The 17,120-nt window shown below is 36.9% G+C and overlaps 1 protein-coding gene across 1 annotated transcript in view; it reads right to left on the bottom strand.

The window, feature by feature from the left end:
- Positions 1-1,322: 1,322 nt before the first annotated feature.
- The window catches only part of LOC126297496 (protein artemis-like), an 80,225-nt gene continuing 64,427 nt past the window's right edge, over positions 1,323-17,120 (bottom strand). The window contains exons 6-8 of the mRNA XM_049988381.1: positions 14,526-14,675; positions 6,251-6,286; positions 1,323-1,805 (exon numbers count right to left, since the gene is read on the bottom strand). Of these exons, the coding sequence (XP_049844338.1) occupies positions 1,677-1,805; positions 6,251-6,286; positions 14,526-14,675 (315 nt within the window). The 3' untranslated portion in view covers positions 1,323-1,676. The remainder of the gene's footprint in view (positions 1,806-6,250; positions 6,287-14,525; positions 14,676-17,120) is intronic.

Below are 17,120 nucleotides of genomic sequence, written 5' to 3'. Positions count from 1 at the left end.
AGAAAACTTAAAAGTCATTGTTCTCAAGAATTTTTGAGAGTTGCAGCAAATTGCTTTGGGTTATTGATACTCGACTTTTGAACTTCACCTACCATAAATATAAAAAATTACAAAAATCCTATTGCCGTGTGGTCTCATCAGTGCTGCAACTACTGCACTACTTTTCTCACTCACTCTTCTTTTTAATTATTCAGTCAGCCCTTAACTAGACTTCATACTGCTGATCTGATGCTGTTCCATTGCTGAGGAATCTGAAGTGGGTGCCTAAAAGAGAAACTGATAGTTCTACGACAGAAGCCAATACTGGCTGGTTACAAATATCAAATGGCTTCATAATTTGTTATGCAAGGAAGAAAATTATATCACAAGCATGATAAAGACTTTAGAGAATGGTATTATTTGTAGTAACAAATAATACCATTAAATGCCCCACTCAACATCATTATAAGAACAGCATGTTTTATAAATACATTCTGTTATCAATAAAAACCGTGCTAATGATATATAAAGAAACCAAAATCTCCTGCAGCTAATAAGAGTTTATTAGTCATTTATTACAAATATAACTAGCATCTATATTATTAAAAATTTAGTGTTTCTATTGTTTTAGAATATCTGTAATGTTGGATTGTTGTCATAGTTCAGAATTTCCATAATTCATGTAACACTGATGGAAAATAATTTAATAAAAGATGGCAACAACAATTTAGACAATAGCATTATTGGAGAATAATGTACTATATGAATGTGTGTTTTATCAATTATCATGCCATTTAGTACCATACATTCCAGTTCCAAGTATCTTAATTCTACTCTTCTACGCTGCCTGAGCATATAATGAGAAAGTGAGAACTATATTGTAAAATACTTGCTCCTCCACTTCACGATTGGCAAGGCTAACAAAATATGGATAATATTCTAATTTTCTATCACACAGTTAATGTGTGTAACTCAAGTTTGTTGAATGAAGATTTAAATACAAAATATGTGCAAAGAAATATGTAGTTTATGTTTCAGATTAAAGCATGTAAAGCACCAAAAACTCATAGAAATTCTAGTGCCATATTTTCAAATTATTTCCTCAATTGGAATCACTTTTCAAGCTAAATACTTTTTCCTCAGAATACTAATGATTTTTTTTGGAAAAGATGCGGGCATTTAGTTTGAAAGATAATGTAATATAGTATCTTGAGTAATAATCTCTCAAACAAACATGCTTTCTGATAAATACATCTCTATTTAATTGCAAATATTCATTGCATTTGCACTGTCCTTTAACAGTAAAAAAAGACATCACCAGAAAAAAGACTATACTAGCAATACTGTTTTCACCATTTTTATTGAAACTATTGCTCCATTTTACAAAATCCAATGGCAAAACATGTAGCACTAACATCCAGTCTTTGTATAAAGAGTAAAATCATTATTTTTAATGCTTTCAGTTGATTCAAAATAAGAGCGACATTATAATGTCTCTCTAAACACCATAAAAATATCACAGCTAGTTTCTAAAGGTTAAAAAATATTTCTGTATATCATTTGCAGTAGATAACTTACTTGTATTTGCAGGTAATTTGTTTGTATACATCGTATCACAATTAGATTGTTTACAATGTTACACATTTTATTTTTCAAATCAAACTGTAAAAATAGTGTCATAAATACAAGTAAATGGTCTAAAAATTTAGCAGTTCATCACATAAGTGTTCCTCTACACTTTCAATCCTCAGCTCAAAACTTTCATCACTACTAGTATCAGATTCCATAGCACTACACGAGTCTTGCTGGATGTTCTCTGCAGCCACCTGAAAGATAAAAATAAAATAATAAGCAAAAATGTTGTAACCCTATACAGTGAGTGCACACAACTACACTGTGTGTGCCAGGATGGCCAGCCTAAAGAGGCCACCCTACTCGGCATAGACAGCACAGCCAGTGCTGTGTCATGTGCAGACGGCTGTATGCATAAGCTGGTGCACCAGGTCCTTCCACACCAGCAGACTAAAACCACTCAAAGGCCAGACTTAGAGGGAGGGGGGGGGGGTGTAATCTCAATCCTCCACGCCTACAAAACCCTGATCCACCCTATCTTCTGCCATGCAAATGCTGCACGGATTTCTGCCCTCCAAATCCTCAAATGCATTGCACTTTGTCTCACTTTCCTCCGTTTACCTTCCACCATCGATACTCTACCATATCATCAAATTCTCACCCTTCTTCACTGACATCAAACATCTCCATATCCCCTTTACTGTCTGCAAACTACATTCCAATAATCCTATTGTCTCCCCTCTGATCACCAACCCTGGTCTGCTGCCATGCCTTCACAAATGCATCTGTCGCTACACATACATATGCTCCATATCCTATCCTGATGCAACTTCAACGATCTCCCCTCCCAGACAATGAGATCTGCCCTGAAATTTATCCCTCTTACCAATTTTAATTCCTCCCCACCTCCTCCACTCCACGTAAGGGCTCCTCCCTCATTTCCCTCTCCATCCATCCCCATCACTTTATTCTTGTAACCACTGCCCTAACCACATGACACTCTATTCCTCACCCTCTGTCTTTCCCACTGATTGTAATTTCCACAGTACACCTCAACTCCTACCACTCATCTCCATAGTTTACTATCTAACAGACTCCTATCCTTCCACCCACATCCCTAAACTAGTATCTGGAAATTTATAATTATATTGAGGCAACAACATAACCATCTTTGGTTGTTAATGTTTCATTTACGTAGTCACTATTAAGGCTCATTCACACCTGATGGAATGTCAATGTCATGTCAAAAGACCCTCCCCTGTAATTCAAATGGTGTCATTCACACATGCCGTCAAAGGAATGCAACCATCTCATCACAACATGCTATCACCACACCAGCATTTTTCAAGAAGAATGTTTCAATGGCCAAGTTGCTGTTGACAAAGACGGCCTTCATATTTGTTTACATTCTGCCTATATTTTGGAGTTCTCTGCATATACCAGTGTTTGCGTCACCTGTGGCTGCTGTTGTGTTTCAGTTCCATTTTACGTTTCATCTACTATCACAGGTTTGTGGCATTTGTTGTTATTTTTTTATTTTAGATTTATAATACAGAATTCAACAAATGTTTAATCAAGTTGGTTTGTTACCACCCTGAACTCTGTGATATGAGTGACTGTTGCTACAGTGACACAATGTGGAAAGAAGCTGCATGTAGAGAAATACGGGTCAAAATGGAATTCCCAAGTAAATGAAAGGCAATTTAAATTTACTTTTTATTAAGCTATAATCAGTATGGTACTTCACAAACCTTTATGTGTACAAATTTTCAAAATGAGGATTAATGTTTGAAACCATTAGAGAGTTGAGTATGCAGCATTCACCAGAGTAACAAGATACACCACACAATAAATTTAATTGTTTGGTAGATTTCACAGATACAAAACTGTTAATGTACAGAACACTTGCAGAAGTTTCATGTGTTGTTAAATAAATCATGTCGTATGCGGTTCATAAAGTTCTAAGTGCTAAGGTGTTTTTAAGCAAACTGGTTCACAATTTTATCAGGTCCAGAGGCTGTGTCTTGACACACTTCTGAAGTGCTGCTGAGTTTCCATTCACTACATGGAACATAGTATGTTTCAATCCTTGTGTATGGAAGGGTAAGTAGTTTTGCTCAACCAGGTGTTTTTGGGTTAGAAAATTAGGATGGTAGTTACTGCAAGCAAATACTTTGGCAAAATGTGATGTGGAACATTCAACAATGACTGTAGGATCAGTATAGATGTCACCATTGAAAGAGAAGCTAGAAACTACTGTGGATAGTGAATGGCCACAAATACAGCAGAGTTTAGTCCATACTTCAGGCAATGAGGTGTGGGCCCTCATAGATGATGCGTACTGCTCCAAACACTCCTGCTTTACTTTTTTATTAGAAAAAAAAGTGCCTTCACTTGATGTCTCTTTAATGCTATTAAATATATGAAAGAAGTTCGACACTTATGTTGCTGAAGCACACGTCAATGCTCTCTGATAGCTGCAGTTATTTCTTCAGACTACTATGACACAGGTTTTCAGTAGGGATGGCCTGAAGACTAAGGTATGATTACTTCTGTACTATGTATAATCGTGTTAATAGCATCTAGTACCAATCCTTTGACATCCTTCTCTTAATTGGCTTCAAAAGTTGCTTTGGAGGTGGAAGTTTGCCATTGGCTTTCCAAAGTGACCAACACAGTGCATATTTCATTGGTTGGTTGTTTGAGAAAGAACGAGTGATAGGAAAGTGGTTGCTGTCACAGAGGTCACCATGGATGCACCACAGGATCAAGGGCGAGATGTTCAGCCCGAAAGCTGCAATATCTATGACTGAACATGTTCCATGGGCTGTACTGATGTGTGTTATGGCTCCAATATTAGAAAGGACTTCCATTTCCGAAATTAATTGCACTATTATTGATATGGTTGTGCTGTCCCACTGCTCCACAGAGGGTTGTGGGAATTGGAGTCCCCCAGTAGGAGGAAGGGTATAGGCAGTTGTTCCACTTAACTGGCATGTGGACACACAGAGCCACAGTTTCTAATACAATGTTCAGTGGCACTTGTTTACTAAAAGTGTTAGAACATATGAGTGTGCAGACTCCTCACGATCCCCTCTCAGTGTTAATGCAGTAGAATTTATAATTTTGAATAGTAAGGATTTAGGTTTCTGAGAACCGTGTCTCCTGTAATGTCATACCGAGTGCAGAGTAAGTAGCCATTAACTGATGGAGATCAGCCAGGTGGCAATGGTAGCCATTACAGTTCCACTGAAGGATTATCTGCTTAGTAAGAATAACAACAAACATATTTAAAATTATCTGAGCATTAACACATCAAATATTCAACTGTGAGATTGAAAATATTGAGTATACATGGTCAAAGTTCAAGAGTACTGTAGTGTGCCTTAGACAGCTTTGTAGCTGAGCAAAGTTGTGAGGGATAGGAAAGACCCAGTTTAGTTCAACATCCATGTTAGAAAGATGCTCTGAAAGCAGAGAGACCTGTATCACAGATTTAAATTTAGTCAAAGCACTTTAGACAAATCTAAATTTAATCAAGGCAAAATGAGCATCAGGAGAGCCCTGCACAAATCATTCAACAAATTCGAAAGTAAAATTCTATCTACCACTGTGGCAGAAAATCCTAGTTAGTTTTGGCCTAATTTTAAATCAGAAAACAGATTAGAGTTGTCTTCCCAGACATTCAGTGACCATAATAGCTTCAAAATGGAGGACAACCGAAAGCCAAAACACTAAACTAATTTTTCCAAAGTTGTTTCACTGTGGAGCATTATGCTGTGATCCCTCCATCAGATCATTGTATAAATGCCAAAATGATGGATATCAAAATAAGTGAGACAGAAAATTAGTTAAAATAACTTAAAAACTGAATGGGTCTGATGGGATACCTATATGATTCTATACAGTGTCTGCAGAAGAAATTTATACTACAGTTCACTTGATATGTCATCCCCCTGACCATGTCTCAGATATGGTTGGTTGGCAGTCTGTCCATCACAGTTTACCAGCAAATATTGTCAAAGCTTCATGGACACATTACACAACATATGTGCATAAATGTACCCAGGCCATTTTTGGTTCCATTCCACATTGAGAGTGCCTGATTACAACATGTGGGCATTTAACATCATTCTGAATTCTTAAAGCTTGACATAATGCACAGCTCTTCAATACAAGCCATTTGTGCATTGTCAAGTACTTAATCTGCAGTATAAAGTATATTACAGTCACACACATCCTACATGGTGTTCCAGTTTTCACACATTAGTATATTTATTACAATGTTTTTACTTCCCTCGAATATAGATCACACGTGTAAATGGAAGTCATACTAGCAAGAAAGCAAATACTATAATATGACAGTACTTATGCCTTCAAGTACAGGACATGAATTCTTTCTTAATGTAAGTACATACTTTACTACACAATGTCACAATGATGTCACTATACACTTCATTCATGTCATCCAGGTATTTTCATCAGTGTGTTGAGGGCTATAATTTAGGAGAACAATTTACAAATTTTTCACTCAAGGCTTATAAACAGTGAACATTTCCAATTTAAATATGACTGCAGACATGTTATTTCTAACTTTTCTAGAAATAACTCCAGAGAGAATGTAAAATAAATGAAAATTCAAAATCCAAGTTTTGTTTGGATATAAAAAGTAATTAGGGGCGATTCATCACATACTTACAGTATTTGAAAGCAGTTCTTTAAGTATTTTCAGCACCTGTAACACAGTTCACAAATGATTACAAACTATCACTGAACATATTTATCATCTAATTATATTTTTTTCTTCAAGTCTGCCAAACTTAATACAACGTAATTTGCTTCTTACAGTTTCCTTATCACTAAATTTGTAGGACATCACATTAAAGACAGTTTCAATGACTTACATAATAAATCTGTGAATTTCTTCATACTGTTAGCAACCAAAGAAATGCAAATTAACATGGTGTTACAGAGATTCAGTGCCACTGCAGTTCAGATAACAGGCCACTGCTGAAAGTTACATTTGAAACTGACTTGGCATCGGTTACACAACTCAGATCACACAATGATGATGGTAAACTGAAAATTTGTATACAAAACATCCCATTGTGAAACTGCTGAACTGATAGAGGGGACAAAAGTCAGCGGCAATGGATATAGGACCTCCATGTAACCCAAAACAGTTCTTTTAACCTTTAAGATAAAGGGGTGAGGTCTTCCAATATTTCTTTCTGGTATATTCTGATGTCACTGGAGGTGCTTTCCATTTCATGGATGACAATGTTCATGCTAAAAAGAGTGAAATTACTGGTTGGTGGGCAAGAAGGATGAATGCTGAGATCAACAAGCACCCAGATTTGAAACCCGTTACATTTTGGATTGACTTACTACAACTAACGAGCATCTCCCTTGATCATTTCATAAATGGAGATTGCTCTTTTACAGGAGTGGAAAAATGATCCCCTGAAACTCATCAATAATCTCATACAACATATGGATGGTAGATGGAATACAGTGTTTACCACTTGCAGTGATCAAAAAATCATATTACATGACAATGACTGTAATTGTTTCACCTGTTTATGGAGTTCTTCAATGACTTTACAGTCCCTTCATGCCTTAAATCAAGCAGACAACTGCAGAGCACCAACAAAGCACTGCTAACTATTTAACATCTAAAGATATATATAGTATCACTGATAGGAAAATTAAAAGCTTATCTTTTCATAATGTGTGATGACTTACCTGATTCCACACTTGAGCTAACCAATATACAGGGTGATTCAAAAAGAATACCACAACTTTAAAAATGTGTATTTAATGAAAGAAACATAATATAACCTTCTGTTATTCATCATTACAAAGAGTATTTAAAAAGGTTTTTTTTTTTCACTCAAAAACAAGTTCAGAGATGTTCAATATGGCCCCCTCCAGACACTCTAGCAATATCAACCCGATACTCCAACTCGTTCCACACTCTGTAGCATATCAGGCGTAACAGTTTGGATAGCTGCCGTTATTTCTCGTTTCAAATCATCAATGGTGGCTGGGAGAGGTGGCCGAAACAGCGGGTAAGATCAGGGCTTCTTGGAGGCCAGTGATGAAGTGCTCTGTCACGAAGAAAATTGATAGTTTGCAAAAGATAAGAGTAACTTTCCTACCTTCAGATATGGTTTCTGTCAAAAAATGATATTGATGTACTTACCAAAGGGGGAAACTATGCAGCTGTACCATCTAGAATACTAACAGAAGACATTATTGTTAATATCAAAGCTGGAATTTGTTTTTTATCTAAACCAGCTATAGATGAAATATGCACAGAATCAACCTGGATGTTACTTAGAAGTAAACCACCTAGCAGTATATTAATGAAATATGAGATGTATGCTCTCTGAGATTTGAGCTCTGATCAAGACACACTAATTTTTTCAGCAGAAAGGAGCAATGCCAGAAACAAGACTACTGCAGTATACTAGAACCCGGAAGATACAGAGAAGGAGACATTGCAACTTACATTCTTACGATGCTGAACAAGCTAACAAAAATCAATTTCTCCAATTAACAAGAAAGGTCTCATCACATCACAAGCATTGCCACCAAGACTGTACGGTTTACCAAACACATACAAACCCGGCATTCCATTAAGACCAGTTGGTAGTGCTATTGATTGTCCAACCTATGGGACTGCCAAACACTTGGCCACTCTCCAGCAGCCATTTATAGGAAAAACTGACCTGTACATTAAAGATTCCTGTCATTTATAAAAAAAAATCTTTCAGATTTAGTCCAAGAGTTTTGACGCTGTATCACTATTTACTATTGTTTCTCTTAATGAGGTGATTTTTTAGTTAAAAAGTACTTTTACAAAGAACAAGGCAGATGTCTTTAAACACTGCCTAACATCAATTTACTTTCAATGGGACAATATAGTTTAAGCATGAAGAGATGGAGGTCATCTGCAATAATGTTAATGTAGTGCATGTCTGTTATGGGGCCTTCAATTACTACTACAGGTCGCACAGAAGCCCAGTTGAATGTAACCTGCAGCATAATACAACCCCCACTATCCTGTGTGGGTGTAGCACAGTGCATGCTTTGAGGATCTGTTTGCCTGGATGATGGTGTATCCTGACATGACCATCTATCTGGTATAACAAAAATGTCATTCATCCAACCAGGCAATAAGTTTCTATTGATGCACAGTCCAATATAGATGATCCTGCGCCCATTGAAAAAGTTTCTGATGATGTCACTGGGTCAACATGAGAACATGTGGGGGTCACCTGCTGCAGAACCCCATGTTTGAGACTGTCCACACAGGAGACTGTCCATCTAGATATTGCAAGAAAGGGAACTGCCTCCACGTACACCCAAGATTGACATCAAATAGAGATGTTTAATACTTCGTAACAACAATATGAGCATCTAGTGGCCTCCTACAGGTAGCATTGAGGTTATTGCCAAGACTGTACAGTACCCAAATATAAAACAAATGTCCAGCAATGTTATTTTTTGCTAGAAAAAATAAGTAACATTTTCAGTAGATGAAAGGGGTTAAGAACTTAAAGGAATTAAAAAATTAAGAGAGAATTAAAAAAGTGTAACAAAAATCGTTAGTAATCTCTATGCAGGAGAAGCACCAAGCTGGAGGACCCTTTTAGCTGATACTGCAGGAGAGGCTTTCACACCACACCTATCCTGACAGACACAGAACTAGAAAGTTCATTCAATTTTCTGGTGAAAAGCTACTTTCCTTCAAACCTCCAAGTTTGTCAAACAGCAATTTCATCCCTCAGGATGGGGGGAGGATGTAGGAAATTATTTAGCATCCATTGCATCCATTTCCTCCACAGTTTGTCCATCGTGGCACATTGAGTATATGGGCTGTAATCAGTGTGGCAACACTCACTCACTTGCTCACTCACTCTCCGAGTTGAGTCCTTTCGTCATAAGATGAAAGTCTATGAAATAACAAAGGACATTTGACTGACTTACATGTTAATAGGCAAACTGCAGAATCAAAGATTCTATGTAACCCAATAAGAGAAGAAAAGTAGATGGAGAAACCAAACAAATGGATTACCACAAGGAAGCATTATTTCCCTTATTCTGTATAAAATGAACACAAATGACCAGCCACACCAACTAGAAATAAAAAAAATTCATACAAGCAGGCAACACTGCTAATACTGCTTAAGGAAGAACATTTTAAGAGGTTGAAAGTAACTGATAGAGGCTTTGGATACTTTGGGGAACTACTACAAAGAAAATGACCAGAGACATGAGCCAGAAAAAACTCAAGGATGCGTGTTCCACCTGTTTAATGGAGAAGCCTCAAGACAGTTTGAAATAGAATGGAGAGGGACTAAACTCAACACTGAATCAAAATACTTGGAAGTCAACCAAGACTCTACAGTGTCATTTAAAAAACTCAGTACTGATCTAAAAGGATTGTTAAGTGCACAGAACAATATTATACTTAAACTGACTGGTTTAACGTGGGTTTCACAGCCTGAAGTTCTTTGATATTCAACAATGGGACTCTGTTTTGAAGACAGAAAATTTGTATGAGAGGTGTCTTGCTACTCCAAACAAGTAGACATCACTTTACATGAGACTGTCAGGATTGTCACCAGATGCCTGAGACCCATGCCTATCCACAAAATTTGCCCACTTGCAGCCAAAGCTTCACCAAATATCAGCTACAAAATCATCAGTGAAACAGAAAGGAAAAAAACTGCAAACTGACCCACAGCACTTAACGTATATACACCAAACAGTTCCAACTCATCTTAAGTCAAGGAAGAGCTTTATCAAATGGACAGTAATGCTAGAAGGCCAACCTGAGGCCCTCTGTGAATCTTAATGATTGTCCATCGCACAAAACAAACCTATACCCCAAAGAGAAAGTCAAACAAGGGCAGTATATTACATGGGGAACACTGAATAGGTTAAGAACAGGAGGCACAAAATACAAACTAGACTTGGTTAAGTGGGGCTATTCTGAAGATGACCAGTGTGAATGCAGAGAAACACAGATGACTAAACATTTGCTCATGTACCCACGAATGAAGTTTGTTTGCACAGTGGGAGATCTATTTTTGTGCAATGATAATGCCATTGAAGCTGCAGAATTTTGGAAGAAGAGAGTCTAGATGGACACAGAAAGTATCTTAAGATAAATACTCAACAGAATATGGTGCAGCCAATGAACAGTCTGACAGATTCTTCTAATAAACAAAGTCTTCCATGCAGTGGTGGTCACCTTAATCATCCTTAATTTGTCTGAGGTTGCAGTGGCTTGCCACCCAACATAAAATTCTGTTGTGGCAACCTCTGTGTCCTTTTTGTTGGTACGCTCATTTCCCAGACAGCCAACCTGACTTCATATCCAAATTAAACATGACAAAATCTTGTATTTTTTATGCAAATATGTTCTATGGATAGCACTGAGTACTAGTTTGCAAACATTACATTGAGTTATGGAACAAGGAAATTCTTAGTTTCCTGAATTTTGATGCATTGCTAAACCCAGATGAAAGCTATCAAATTGAAAGTGAACACACAGCATGCATTCAGCAAACATAATTTTTCATAGTCACCAGTGCAACCAAACACATAAGTAGTGTCAGTGCTTCTAATGCCAGAGAGAGAGAGAGAGAGAGAGAGAGAGAGAGAGAGAGAGAGAGAAGGTTTCACTGATGGCATGACAGATCTGTATACAACACATCCCTAGTCTAATTGCAATAAAATTGAAGATGTTTGATCATGTAAATGTCAGGTGTGGTGGTATGGCTGTAAAGCTGATGCCCTGTAACCAAAAGTCACAGAATAGAATCCCAGTCAGACTAAAGAAACTTTGTCTGCTTTAAATCTAGCCTTTACCTATCAATCATCATCATCATGCTAAAGAATCATGGGATAACCTTGCCAGGTAGTTCAACTGAGGTACCTAAGAGCATTGAGCTTTGCCATACAGCTGGATTTCAGCAGATGTATTCATGGGTAGTATGTCAACGTATCACCTTAAAAGAGAGCCAGGCATCAGAATTGCTCAACCATTTAAAAAAAAAAAAATGCCTAAGTAGAAGTTAGGATGGTATATAGTTCTGAACACAATGTGTGTTCATACCATACAACAGAGATCAATTTTATGCTTCACAGATGGCTCCATGGATCTTTCATTTATCAGTATCCATTGACGTAACATTATAACTCAGAAACTGTCTGCATATGGTGACAGTGAGACGCAAAGGTTAATGGCTGACAATGCTGCAATCTTTGTTTCAAGTAAATGACTGTTTTGTATCATTGGTTTAGTGCACATAAGAATATTAATATCCATATGGTTGCAGTGTTTCTGTAGAAGATGTTTCCATGATGATCTCAAAACTTTAAGTGATGATGGAGAAGGGAAAAATGAATCAATTTGCAACAACGTAACCCTATGTTCGAACACCTGGCCACAACATGGCAGGAGGGGTTGAGTAGTGGTGTACAAACATGCAGTGCATGGAGAATTGTTCAAAAATTGCACATGCCAGTAAGTATAGTGCATAAGATCCTACAAAATATCCTGAACTGCTGTCCATACGTGGTCACTCATGTTCAGGAGTTGCTTCCTGCTGACCTGCCAGCAAGACAAACATTCACTCTGGAATTTCTTGCTCACGTGGAAGTGAGCAGTGAATGGCCATGGAACATTTTGTGGATAGACGAAGCCCATTTCCACCTCCACGGACATTTCAACATGCAGCATTGTTGAATAAGACTATGAAAAATCCACATGCACATCAACTGGCACCACTTGATTCATCAAAGGAGATTATGTGGCATGGTCTTCACATAATAGAATAGGGGGGGAGCACAATCATCCCACATTAGTTCCTACCCATTGTAAGGTGAATGTGAGAATTGTCTCTCACAAGCTGAGCTTCCAAAATTGAGTAAAGTATTATTGACAAAATCAACCTTCAGATAGACAAAATACCACTCTAATCCTTTCAGCTTAAAACATCTTCAGTCTCTTTCAGGTTTTGACCACAATTTTCCACAGGTTTTGTAGAAGAGCAGATGCACTCTTTGTGCATTAAAGCCCCAAGTATCTCTCACCTGTGTGGGTCAGTACGAGCACCCAATGTCCAGTATGGCAGCCAGACAGTTGTGGAAGGAGCAAGGGTATTATGAAGGAAACACAATGATCATAACTTGCATATTATGCAGGGGTTGCATTGCTGATGCCTCAGCTATGAAATCTCTGTCTGTGCTGTGGACTGTGCGTGTCTTGTCCAGGGTATTGGGGCTCCAGGAAAAGGCTGCATGCCAGGTAACTATTGTCATAGCAAGGTGACACCCATTAGGAGTACCTTTGAGCCAGGTGGCATCATCATAAATGATGTATAATGAAGTGGATCAAATTTTACAGATTTTGGGCCACTAGGAAATGGCCATGTCACACTATATGGCAACAACATTTTTGATATGGAGAGCTACAATCCTATCTGTTTCCTTCCTTTGCAATGCAATGTGGAGAAAACCATGTGAGATGAAGTTGAGGAAAGCAGTATGCCTAGTATCTGGTGTGCCCTTGAAGAGATAAATAAACTTTTAAGTCACAAAACTCTTGTTACTCACAGAATACATTGGAAACAGTTTAGTGAAGTTGCAGCTGTTGGAAAGATGTAGATAGAGTCCCTTTTAATTAAAGTGTTGAACTGATTATTTGGTCAGAGGTGAAATATACCAAGGAGTATCAGGCTCTGTGTTTCACCATTTATGAGGTGCTTCAAATACTAGTTTGTGAACTGATTATTATTTGTGTATTTCATTAACCATAATTGTGATGTCTTGGCATGATATGGAACATGTCATTGGCTTTATAAATATAATACATTACTTGGTTCTATATTAATGTTAACCTACTTAATTTAGCTAATAATATAGTTCAACACTGCACATGCTGTGCACTCCAGCATGGGCCTATAATTCGTATTGTAATTATCAGCTCCTAGTTCATATGGGATGTCCATGGTCATCTCTGTGGCAGTGAGCATGTTCCAGTTATTTTCTACCTTTCTGACCATTGGCCAATAGAGAGCACATTATATTGCAGATTTGAAAAAGCAATTTTTCCAGTCCTCATCTCTGGGATAGTGTCTGAAGTCAGTCAACAAATTGACATTGTGGTATAAATGACTCAGAAGAGATTATTTCCTCCTTGTTATGTCCTCTCCATAAAACTGTACCTTAGTGGATTGAAGAGATCACGACAGTCATTGGAGAATGCTGACAAATACTTAAGCAGTGTATATACAATCTATCCATGACCAGTTTGATTTCACTGAAAATTGTGTACAGGGGCATACTATTTAACAATAAAAAGGAGTGCTGGTAGGTGTCATCTGTGAGAGAATACATTCCATTTTATAAGATATGAACCAGGCTTCTTCAGCTTTGTGACTATAAACTTTCTGCAATAGTACATACAGTCTTACTATAACTGACTTTCATGCAATTGCCAAACACTCCAGGTTCATTTTGTTGAAATAGTCTGAATCTGGCAGCCACCACTCATCTTTCCTGTTTGTGAATGGCCACCACTCATCTTTCCTGTTTGTGAATGCACAACATAGTCTGTCAGCCCCTCTTTCTTCGTAGAGCTGCATAATGTCCCATTTAATGAGTAGGACCATCTCACGGCACTAGCACTAATTCATCCTTCCTGTTGCCACGAAACAGTGCATTACAGTCTTCTAAGGGATGTAGATAAGTAGATAATATTATTTAGTTCTGACTATACTACATAATAATTGGCAAATTAAATCACATGCATTAGTACAAGTTTTTACACAGAGTAGAATGTGGATTATTTATGCCATGAGAACTTTGGAGCAGTATGGTTTTCTTGCTGTTATTGGGCGAATGAAATTTACAATACAACAAACCTATGACACAAATGATGTTATTTCACTCACCTCACGTCTGGACTTCGAAGGTGGTACAGCAGTTGGAATTATATGGTTGGGCTTCAGCATGTATATAAAATCGGCAAGCTCTTTGAATGAAGCATGAGATGACTGTGCTACTTTGCAATGGTAACCATCTCTTGATGTTTTGGATAGTGGCTGAAACATGGATGTTCACTATTATAATGACTTTTTAGATTTTTTCTTTTCTTTTCACAATAACAAAGAGACTAAGATTGTGATTTACTAAGTTTTCAGTTTTATTCACTTCTTTCAAGTTTCCTGTATTGGCCACATAAAGAACAACTGTAATTTACTAGTAAAGGCAGTAATGGCCAATCACACTCAAATAAAACTCCTCAAATTAAAAAAGCTGTCTCTTGACAATGAAACGATTTCTTTTTTCATTTAAGCCAAGTTTTAAAAACACCAAAAAAATTAACAGCAACATGTGAAATATAAGAAGAAACACTGTTGCATTAAGTACAAAACACACACACACACACACACACACACACACACACACACACACACACACACACACACACACACACACACACACACTCTGCCATATACACTGCCTGACAAAAAAAGTGAAGCACCCAGAAGGACAGGTTGTAGCAATACAAGTATCATTACCACCTTGTGTAAACTGTTTCATTTCAATAACAAAGAACTTTTTTTTTAAACTTGTTATTATGAGTATTAGCCGTGCACAGATGGAGATCATCATTTAGAAAGCAGTGAGATATTACAGCAAGCATGGTACACTTTTTCCACCTAGCAGAAACAGTGATATACTGAGCTAACCTAGCTTTGTATGGTGTTGTTGTCAAACAGATAAATGAGCAATCTTAAATTGTAGATATATTTTTGAACTTTACTGTTTAAACAGTGACTTGTTTATTGTTATAGGCATTTTGTAAAACTGTTTTTGTCATTGTAATTATCATGAACTTATGTAAATACAAATGTACAGAGTCAAGAATTTAGTTTTAACACATAATCAGTAGGGACTTCTCCACAAATGGATTTTGATGGCAAAATTACTGCCTTTTTACTCACTAGAAAATTCTCTAAGTAGTGTGGATAGACAGTCTCATGTTACGTGTTAAATGTTAAATATCTAAAGTACGAGGTGGTGGCAAAATTGAGCATAATTGTTACAAAAGCCTTGTATGGATGAGATAAAGTTGCTACTATTAATTCTGCAGTGGGTTTTAAACAGCTCTTATCCAAAGAAGAAAAGGTGGCTATATATTCTGTGGTCCAGTTTGAAATAGTTGTATGCTTGCTTACGGCATGCATTACCTTGCAGCAAGATCTATTTTGCTGCCCAAGTATGATGATGGAAAGTACTATTATAGCTAGGCCATAATTAAAAGCTGCAAATCCATTGTACTGTAGCAGTTCTCATAAGAGGCTATAAGCAGTGATTACAATCTGTGTAAAGACTAAAGTACATTTTTTATTGGTGCAGTTCAGTATACAATAGTCTTCATACTAGAACAACATACCGTAAGTCATACCCTTCTTTCCCATTTTGTGAAGATATCTGAAATAGTTAGATTTATAACAGGTTCTAAATTTCTATTACTGGCATAACTGAGTAAAACATCATAGTGTTGTCAAAGAATCTTTACCAGCTATTTTACTGTAGATATTACTACAAATGGGAAACAGTGTTGCACAAGATGACACTAAGAGGTACTGTGCAACTGTACTTACCCACAACAGAAAAATACTGTCATGGCACTTCAGTCAACAAAATTTCATAAAATTTATTTGCATGTGATGGAAGTGCCTCACAGTTTGATAAAGTGCAGGTACAGTGTTGTTTTGTTAAATGAAAGTGTAATCACATCTTTGCAGGTTTGTTTCGACATAAAGTGTAATGTTTTAATAATAATAATAATAATAATAATAATAATAATAATAATAATACAAAGTACATTTCTATACACAGTGATCAGATATTGCAAAGTAATATGAAAGTAATGATTACTATGTACACTAAGCACCACCACAGTAGCTAAGCATCTTCAATGTTTAGCAGGTTATTTTCAGTGTACATTTCATTATACATTTATTTATAAGTGTATCATGTTTACAATGGAGATATTTTGTGCAGATGAAATTATTCATATTCCTGCTAATTAACTCAGTATATGTATGGTGTGTGTGTTAGTCATTCGAAGTGTAATATCATCATCTCAAAGTGTTTCCCATTAATATATGTGACCTCCTCTTCAGTGTTCTTAATGGCATTACTTTTTTGGTTGCTTTAATCAAAATTCTATTTGTGTGGTAAGATACACACTCTGCTTGAGAGAGAGAGAGAGAGAGAGAGAGAGAGATCCGTAAAGTAAATGCTGATTACTTACCACACATGAGTGTCTGCCCACAAACATTTACAAGTCCAATCACTACTCGTGGTCAATTATAGATGAATATATATCCATATTCGGATAAACTGGGTGGGACGTAGCACAGTTAAAATGAAATGAAACTTCACGAGTTGAGAGCATGTGTGTTGCTATTGCAGTAATTACACAATTTAATCAAATTTACAAAACACTTGGCAGTATGAGCTCATTAATCAGT

The sequence above is a fragment of the Schistocerca gregaria genome, chromosome X (assembly GCF_023897955.1).
Source record: "Schistocerca gregaria isolate iqSchGreg1 chromosome X, iqSchGreg1.2, whole genome shotgun sequence".
NCBI classification, from domain to species: Eukaryota; Metazoa; Arthropoda; class Insecta; order Orthoptera; family Acrididae; genus Schistocerca; species Schistocerca gregaria.
The sequence above is the reverse complement of the archived record's forward strand: the minus strand, read 5'-3'. Positions and strand labels throughout refer to the sequence as shown.